The following is a 9,533-nucleotide window of genomic DNA, read 5'->3' on the forward strand; positions in this document are numbered from 1 at the left end:
GCTGCCCTCACCTGACCAGACAGCCATGCTGTTCCCTGTCTCAGTGCTGCCCTCACCTGGCCAGACAGCCATGCTGTTCCCTGTCTCAGTGCTGCCCTCACCTGACCAGACAGCCATGCTGTTCCTTCTCTCAGTGCTGCCCTCACCTGACCAGACATCCATGCTGTTCCCTGTCTCAGTGCTGCCCTCACCTGACCAGACAGCCATGCTGTTCCTTCTCTCAGTGCTGCCCTCACCTGACCAGACAGCCATGCTGTTCCTTCTCTCAGTGCTGCCCTCACCTGACCAGACAGCCATGCTGTTCCTTCTCTCAGTGCTGCCCTCACCTGACCAGACAGCCATGCTGTTCCCTGTCTCTCAGTGCTGCCCTCAACTGACCAGACAGCCATGCTGTTCCCTGTTTCAGTGCTGCCCTCACCTGACCAGACAGCCATGCTGTTCCCTCTCTCAGTGCTGCCCTCACCTGACCAGACAGCCATGCTGTTCCCTCTCTCAGTGCTGCCCTCACCTGGCCAGACAGCCATGCTGTTCCTTCTCTCAGTGCTGCCCTCACCTGACCAGACAGCCATGCTGTTCCCTCTCTCAGTGCTGCCCTCACCTGACCAGACAGCCATGCTGTTCCTTCTCTCAGTGCTGCTCTCTGTGCTGCCCTCACCTGGCCAGACAGCCATGCTGTTCCTTCTCTCAGTGCTGCCCTCACCTGACCAGACAGCCATGCTGTTCCCTGTCTGAGTGCTGCCCTCACCTGACCAGACAGCCATGCTGTTCCCTCTCTCAGTGCTGCCCTCACCTGGCCAGACAGCCATGCTGTTTCCTGTCTCAGTGCTGCCCTCACCTGGCCAGACAGCCATGCTGTTCCCTCTCTCAGTGCTGCCCTCACCTGACCAGACAGCCATGCTGTTCCCTCTCTCAGTGCTGCCCTCACCTGACCAGACAGCCATGCTGTTCCCTCTCTCAGTGCTGCCCTCACCTGGCCAGACAGCCATGCTGTTCCTTCACTCAGTGCTGCCCTCACCTGACCAGACAGCCATGCTGTTCCTTCACTCAGTGCTGCCCTCACCTGACCAGACAGCCATGCTGTTCCCTCTCTCAGTGCTGCCCTCACCTGACCAGAGAACCATGCTGTTCCCTCTCTCAGTGCTGCTCTCTCAGTGCTGCCCTCACCTGGCCAGACAGCCATGCTGTTCCTTCTCTCAGTGCTGCCCTCACCTGGCCAGACATCCATGCTGTTCCCTGTCTGAGTGCTGCCCTCACCTGACCAGACAGCCATGCTGTTCCCTCTCTCAGTGCTGCCCTCACCTGGCCAGACAGCCATGCTGTTCCCTCTCTCAGTGCTGCTCTCACCTGGCCAGACAGCCATGCTGTTCCCTGTCTGAGTGCTGCCCTAACCTGACCAGACAGCCATGCTGTTCCCTCTCTCAGTGCTGCCCTCACCTGGCCAGACAGCCATGCTGTTCCCTGTCTGAGTGCTGCCCTCACCTGGCCAGACAGCCATGCTGTTCCCTCTCTCAGTGCTGCCCTCAACTGGCCAGACAGCCATGCTGTTCCCTGTCTCAGTGCTGCCCTCACCTGACCAGACAGCCATGCTGTTCCCTGTCTGAGTGCTGCCCTCACCTGGCCAGACAGATTATCAATCTCTCGCTCTTCCCCGGGTCTTTCCTTCCAAAATCAAAATGTTTTTTGGACAACGAGAGGTTTAGAAGACTCCTGGCTAGGAGTTCGGGTAATCTAAGACGGGAGAGACTTCATGTTACCATGCCGTGCGACCATCCGAGACCATAGCAATGCAATCATTTTCCTGTTTGCACAAAGCAAGAGAAGTCCCTTTGTTAGATTTCTGTCTGGTGTAGCACCCAGCAGAGGTGAAGAGAGGTGTGGGGCTTGGGGGCTTGGGGGGGGGGCCTGGAATGATGTACTCAGTTTGCCAAGTTCTTTGAAAACCTGCAAACCCCTTCCAGCGTGCGCACACACACACACACACACACACACACACACACACACACACACACACACACACACACACACACACACACACACTCTGGGCAATTCCAGGAGTCTCTCACGTAGTGGAAGCCAGGATAAGAGGTCACTGACTTGTCCTGGTCAGTGACAGGGATCCCCTTCCTCCTTTCCTCAAATCTTCCCTCCTCTCCCTCCTTTCCTCCCTCTCATTCTCCTCTCTCCCTCCTTTCCTCCCTCTCCTTCTCCTCTCTCCCTCCTTTCCTCCTCCCTCCTTTCCTCTCTCTCTCCTTTCCTCCCTCTCTCCTCCTCCCCTCCTTCTCCTCCCTCTCCTTCTCCCTCTCCTCCCTCTCCCTTCTCTCTTTCCTTTCCTCCCCCTCCTTTCCCTCCCTCTCCTTCTCATCTCTCTCCCTCCTTTCCTCCCTCTCCTTCTCATCTCTCTCTCCTTTCCTCCCTCTCTCCTTTCCTCCCTCTCGCCTTCTCTCTCGCTGATGTTGTCCCCCAGTGGACATGGTACTTTGAAACGCTCCGTCAGCCAGATGTCGACGTGTTGGCTGCTTCCTATGTCAAGTCACCAGGACAACCATAACCCATTCATGCCCTGCTCTCCCTCTACTTCTCCGATTCCCTCTACAGTACCTCTTTCTCTCTCTCTCTGTGGCTCTGTGGCTCTTAAACTCTCTCCTCGTCTGTCTGTCTCTCTCTCTCTGTCTCTCGTTCTGTGTGTCTCTCTCTCTGTGTGTCTCAATTCAATTCAATTCAAGGGCTTTATTGGCATGGGAAACGTGTTAACATTGCCAAAGCAAGTGAGGTAGATAATATATAAAGTGAAATAAACAATAAAAATTAACAGTAGACATTACACACAGAAGTTTCAAAACAATAAAGACATTACAAATGTCATATTATATATATATATACAGTGTTTTAACAATGTACAAATGGTAAAGGACACAAGATAAAATAAATAAGCATAGATATGGGTTGTATTTACAATGGTGCGTGTTCTTCACTGGTTGCCCTTTTCTCGTGGCAACAGGTCACAAATCTTGCTGCTGTGATGGCACACTGTGGAATTTCACCCAGTAGATATGGGAGTTTTTCAAAATTGGATTTGTTTTCGAATTCTTTGTGGATCTGTGTAATCTGAGGGAAATATGTCTCTCTAATATGGTCATACATTGGGCAGGAGGTTAGGAAGTGCAGCTCAGTTTCCACCTCATTTTGTGGGCAGTGAGCACATAGCCTGTCTTCTCTGAGAGCCATGTCTGCCTACGGCGGCCTTTCTCAATAGCAAGGCTATGCTCGCTGAGTCTGTACATAGTCAAAGCTTTCCTTAATTTTGGGTCAGTCACAGTGGTCAGGTATTCTGCCGCTGTGTACTCTCTGTGTAGGGCCAAATAGCATTCTAGTTTGCTCTGTTTTTTTGTTAATTCTTTCCAATGTGTCAAGTAATTTTTATTAGTTATTTTGTTTTTTTTCATGATTTTGTTAATTCTAATGTGCTGTTATCTTTTTGTCCTGGGGCTCTGTAGGGTGTGTTTGTGAACAGAGCCCCAGGACCAGCTTGTTTAGGGGACTCTTCTCCAGGTTCATCTCTCTGTAGGTGATGGCTTTGTTATGGAAGGTTTGGGAATCGCTTCCTTTTAGGTGGTTATAGAATTTAACGTCTCTTTTCTGGATTTTGAGAATTAGTGGGTATCGGCCTAATTTTGCTCTGCATGCATTATTTGGTGTTCTACGTTGTACACGGAGGATATTTTTGCAGAATTCTGCGTGCAGTCTCAATTTGGTGTTTGTCCCATTTTGTGAAGTCTTGGTTGGTGAGCGGACCCCAGACCTCACAACCATAAAGAGCTATGGGCTCTATGACTGATTCAAGTATTTTTAGCCAAATCCTAATTGGTATGTTGAAATGTATGTTCTTTTTGATGGCATAGAATGCCCTTCTTGCCTTGTCTCTCAGATCGTTCACAGCTTTGTGGAAGTTACCTGTGGCGCTGATGTTTAGGCCAAGGTATGTATAGTTTTTTGGGTGCTCTAGGGCAACAGTGTCTAGATGGAATTTGTATTTGTGGTCCTGGTGACTGGACCTTTTTTGGAACACCATTATTTTGGTCTTACTGAGATTTACTGTCAGGGCCCAGATCTGACAGAATCTGTGCATAAGATCTAGGTGCTGCTGTAGGCCCTCCTTGGTTGGTGACAGAAGCACCAGATCATCAGCAAACAGCAGACATTTGACTTCGGATTCTAGTAGGGTGAGGCCGGGTGCTGCAGACTTTTCTAGTGCCCGCGCCAATTCGTTGATGTATATGTTGAAGAGGGTGGGGCTTAAACTGCATCCCTGTCTCACCCCACGACCCTGTGTGAAGAAATTTGTGTGTTTTTTGCCAATTTTAACCGCACACTTGTTGTTTGTGTACATGGATTTTATAATGTCGTATGTTTTACCCCCAACACCACCTTCCATCAGTTTGTATAGCAGACCCTCATGCCAAATTGAGTCAAAGGCTTTTTTGAAATCAACAAACTCGGTCTGTTTCTCTCTTTCTCTCTCTCTTTTTCTCTGTGTCTCTCTCTCTCTCTGTGTATGTCTCTCTCTCTGTGTGTGTATGTCTCTCTCTCTATGTGTGTATGTCTCTCTCTCTCTGTGTCTCTCTCTCTCTCTCTCTCTCACTCTCTCACTCTCTCACTCACTCACTCACTCACTCACTCACTCACTCACTCACTCACTCACTCACTCACTCACTCACTCTCACACACACACACATCAGCTAGCATGTTTCCTTTCACTAAGTCGATAACGCTCCCCATCAGCTAACATGCCAAGACTCGTCGTAGGAGGCTGTCGATGTTTCTTTTAGGGATGAGAAAACACACCAGTCAGTCAGACTCCAACAGCACTAAGGCGGCTCTTTAATTAGCTCATCCTGCTGGACTTAGTGAGAGGATGTGGACATTTGATTTGTTGATGCCAGTTCCAAGGCTGATTGCAAAACAACAGAGAAAGATGGAATCATGTGGGGTTGAATAGTCTTATTAAGTAAAGAGGAAATTCAGCTCTTGGAGAACGGTGGAAGTTACTGAAAGTGCTTTATTGTTGAGTCAAACGCAACGTGTTTTGGCCCATTTTAGCTTTCATCAGGGTTTTAGGTCAAATAAATCTTACATTTAGTTTGCACTTCATCTGTAGTTGGATAGACATTAAAGGTCTGGAGCTTTGGATCTTCTGCCCATGATGTTCCTTAACATAACTTACCTAGACTCTAAACCAGACCTTTGTTTCCCCAGGTCTTTAAAGGTTACCTCTAAACCAGTCCTTTGTTTCCCCAGGTCTTTAAAGGTTACCTCTAAACCAGTCCTTTGTTTCCCCAGGTCTTTAAAGGTTACCTCTAAACCAGTCCTTTGTTTCCCCAGCAGGTCTTTAAAGGTTACCTCTAAACCAGTCCTTTGTTTCCCCAGGTCTTTAAAGGTTACCTCTAAACCAGTCCTTTGTTTCCCCAGCAGGTCTTTAAAGGTTACCTCTAAACCAGTCCTTTGTTTCTCCAGGTCTTTAAAGGTTACCTCTAAACCAGTCCTTTGTTTCCCCAGCAGGTCTTTAAAGGTTACCTCTAAACCAGTCCTTTGTTTCCCCAGCAGGTCTTTAAAGGTTACCTCTAAACCAGTCCTTTGTTTCTCCAGGTCTTTAAAGGTTACCTCTAAACCAGTCCTTTGTTTCCCCAGCAGGTCTTTAAAGGTTACCTCTAAACCAATCCTTTGTTTCCCCAGCAGGTCTTTAAAGGTTACCTCTAAACTCAAATCAAATCAAATTTATTTATATAGCCCTTCGTACATCAGCTGATATCTCAAAGTGCTGTACAGAAACCCAGCCTAAAACCCCAAACAGCAAGCAATGCAGGTGTAGAAGCACGGTGGCTAGGAAAAACTCTCTAGAAAGGCCAAAACCTAGGAAGAAACCTAGAGAGGAACCAGGCTATGTGGGGTGGCCAGTCCTCTTCTGGCTGTGCCGGGTGGAGATTATAACAGAACATGGCAAAGATGTTCAAATGTTCATAAATGACCAGCATGGTCGTATAATAATAAGGCAGAACAGTTGAAACTGGAGCAGGAGCACGGTCAGATGGACTGGGGACAGCAAGGAGTCATCATGTCAGGTAGTCCTGGGCATGGTCCTAGGGCTCAGGTCAGTTGAAACTGGAGCAGCAGCACGGCCAGGTGGACTGGGGACAGCAAGGAGTCATCATGTCAGGTAGTCCTGAGGTATGGTCCTAGGGCTCAGGTCCTCCGAGAGAGAGAAAAAGAGAATTAGAGAGAGCACGCTTAAATTCACACAGGACACCGGATAGGACAGGAGAAGTACTCCAGATATAACAAACTGACCCTAGCCCCCCGACACATAAACTACTGCAGCATAAATACTGGAGGCTGAGAAACCAGTCCTTTGTTTCTCCAGGTCTTTAAAGGTTACCTCTAAACCAGTCCTTTGTTTCCCCAGCAGGTCTTTAAAGGTTACCTCTAAACCAGTCATTTGTTTCTCCTCTAAACCAGTAATTTGTTTTCCCAGGTCTTTAAAGGTTACCTCTAAACCAGTCCTTTGTTTCTCCAGGTCTTTAAAGGTTACCTCTAAACCAGTCCTTTGTTTCCCCAGCAGGTCTTTAAAGGTTACCTCTAAACCAGTCATTTGTTTCTCCTCTAAACCAATCATTTGTTTCCCCAGGTCTTTAAAGGTTACCTCTAAACCAGTCATTTGTTTCTCCTCTAAACCAATCATTTGTTTCCCCAGGTCTTTAAAGGTGAATTTCAGCTACCTGAGTTTCTAAGAGAACAATCTCAGGTACAGTAGCTATTCTGCCTGTAGTTCTGTTCTGCAGTTTTATTTCCCAAATTCAACTCAAACATTTTTATCACTTTCTTTTTGATTGATTTAGTTGCACCCATCGTCTATCTTTATTAGTGGCAAAATAGTGTCCGCTGTTCGTTGGAAATCTGTTTACACAATTTTCCATCTGCTTGTCTTAGTTTTTAATGTTGGTCATAATGACATTCTGCGTATGCTTTGCCCTCGCTGTCTGCTGTACTGTAGCCTGACTGTTGTTCTCCGGTCTCATTTCTCACCTTGTGTTCATATTTTTGGAATGCGTCCTCCCCACATTAGCGGTTAGCGCGCTCTTGTTATTTTCCATCTCCTGTTCTTCTCTTTGTCACCAGACTGATGTGTTCTGTTGGAAGGAAGAGTACCACTGCCACCATGTGGCAGCAAGCACACATAGCAAGCTGCCAGCAACACTGTGTGTGTGAGTGTGAGTGTGTGTGTGAGCAGAGCCATGATGAATTTGACTTCTTTCAACAGTTCATACCTTTTGGCACAAATGATTGATTTCCAACACATTCCCACTCTGATCGGATTTGATCTCCTCTCGTAATGAAACATCCCCTCTCCTCTAGTCCCAGACGAGAGAATTCCCATAATGCCTACAAGTCTGATGAGTCTTTCTCCTCTCCCCTCCAGCTTCAGAAGACTCCAGAGAAACCGAACCCCAGTTAGGAGGAGCAACCAACATGCCACACAGGTGGGTAGTATAAGCCAATCACAGGTGGTGTAGTATAAGCCAATCACAGGTGGTGTAGTATAAGCCAATCACAGGTGGTGTAGTATAAGCCAATCACAGGTGGGTAGTATAAGCCAATCACAGGTGGTGTAGTATAAGCCAATCACAGGTGGTGTAGTATAAGCCAATCACAGGTGGTGTAGTATAAGCCAATCACAGGTGGTGTAGTATAAGCCAATCACAGGTGGTGTAGTATAAGCCAATCACAGGTGGTGTAGTATAAGCCAATCACAGGTGGTGTAGTATAAGCCAATCGCAAGTTGATTCCCAAATGGGTCCTAATCAAAAGTAGTGCACTAAATAGGGAATAGGGCTCTGGTCAAAAAGTAGTGCATTAAATAGGGAATAGGGCTCTGGTCAAAAAGTAGTGCATTAAATAGGGAATAGGGCTCTGGTCAAAAAGTAGTGCATTAAATAGGGAATAGGGCTCTGGTCAAAAAGTAGTGCACTAAATAGGGAATAGGGCTCTGGTCAAAAAGTAGTGCACTAAATAGGGAATAGAGCTCTGATCAAAAAGTAGTGCACTATATAGGGAATAGGGTACTACATAGGGAATAGTGTGCCATTTGGGATACATACACAACCTTTCTGGTAGTTCCCGTTGATTGTGAAATACAGTTTCTGAGTGAGACCTCTAATGACGTATGTGCTGTGTGTTTCAGACAAGACGGGGCACCGATGGACAAACATCCAATACAACACCACTTTTTGGGGACCTCCGTACTCTTCCATGGACACACACACACAAACACATACGCTATATATACAAAAGTATGTGGACATCACTTCCAATTAGTAGATTCGGCTATTTCAGCCACACCCGTTGCTGACAGGTGTATAAAATCGAGCACACTGCTGTGCAATCTCCATAGACAAACATTGGCAGTAGAATGGCCTTGAACTGAAGAGCTCAGTGACTTACAACGTGGCACTGTTATAGGATGCCACCTTTCTGCCCTGCTAGAGCTGCCCCGGTCAACTGTAAGTGCTGTTATTATGAAGTGGAAATGTCTTGGAGGAATCAACGTCAAAGCCACGAAATGGTAGGCCACACAAGGTCACAGAACTGGACCGCCGAGTGCTGAAGCGCGTAAAAATCGTTGCAAACACTCACTCACAAGCCCCTGGAAGTAACTACAGCACAAGAACTGTTCGTCAGGGGAGCTACATGAAATGGGTTTCCGTGGCAGAGCAGCCGCACACAAGCCTAAGATCACCATGTGCAATGCCAAGCGTTCTACGAGCAGGTGTCCACATACTTTTGGTCATAGTGTATAACATCATGACTGGATATAACCTTATTCCACACTGGCTTTGTGGAGAACTCTCTTGGCCTTTTGATGTTCGTACTGTAAACAAATGATGCATTTGTCACAAAATGGTGACCAGAGAATGTCTATGTTACTATCTTTCTTTTCGAGGGTTGCAACATTTCCCCAATTTCCTAGATTTTCCAAAAAATCCCAGTTGGGAGATTCCTGAGATCCTACAACCAGGATTTCTGGAAAAACATGGAAATATTTTGAAAGTTACCAGAATTTTGAAAAACAATTCATGCTCATCCAAATGTCTTTTTCTTCTTTTAAATGATTTCTCCTGGCTATATAAATATAAATATATAAATCTGTGATTCTGTTGTAAGAAAATACAGTGGACTTAAACATCAAAAAAAGTGAGTAATGTATTTATGGGATGACATTTTGCTTTTTGAAGATGCAATATCTATTTTAATGTTTGTTTTTCATGCCTTTCTATAGTGCAATTCCATGGGTACGGATGTACAAGATCTGTTTTTAAGTATTGACAATGATAAAGATGGCATTTTGTAAACCGGTTGTTCAGTGTGTGTTTTTGTGAATGGTATTGTGAAAAGAGGAGGAGTATGGCTGTAAGCCACAGCCATGGAGAGAGAGAGAGAAAAGAAGAAGGTTTCAAGTCAGGAAGACGAGACCAAATACCTTA

General features: G+C 46.5%; 1 protein-coding gene across 2 annotated transcripts in view; it reads left to right on the forward strand.

The window, feature by feature from the left end:
• Window positions 1-8,423, forward strand: part of LOC112238923 (protein-tyrosine sulfotransferase 1-like) — a 78,850-nt gene extending 70,427 nt beyond the window's left edge. The window contains exons 4-6 of one of the 2 annotated variants that reach the window (XM_042296486.1): window positions 6,746-6,796; window positions 7,472-7,532; window positions 8,234-8,423. In XM_042296486.1, the coding sequence (XP_042152420.1) occupies window positions 6,746-6,796; window positions 7,472-7,507 (87 nt within the window). In that variant the 3' untranslated portion in view covers window positions 7,508-7,532; window positions 8,234-8,423. The remainder of the gene's footprint in view (window positions 1-6,745; window positions 6,797-7,471; window positions 7,533-8,233) is intronic. The other variant, XM_042296487.1, reaches the window with a different exon arrangement.
• Window positions 8,424-9,533: the final 1,110 nt, after the last annotated feature.

This window comes from Oncorhynchus tshawytscha, linkage group LG13 (assembly GCF_018296145.1).
Source record: "Oncorhynchus tshawytscha isolate Ot180627B linkage group LG13, Otsh_v2.0, whole genome shotgun sequence".
NCBI lineage: Eukaryota > Metazoa > Chordata > Actinopteri > Salmoniformes > Salmonidae > Oncorhynchus > Oncorhynchus tshawytscha.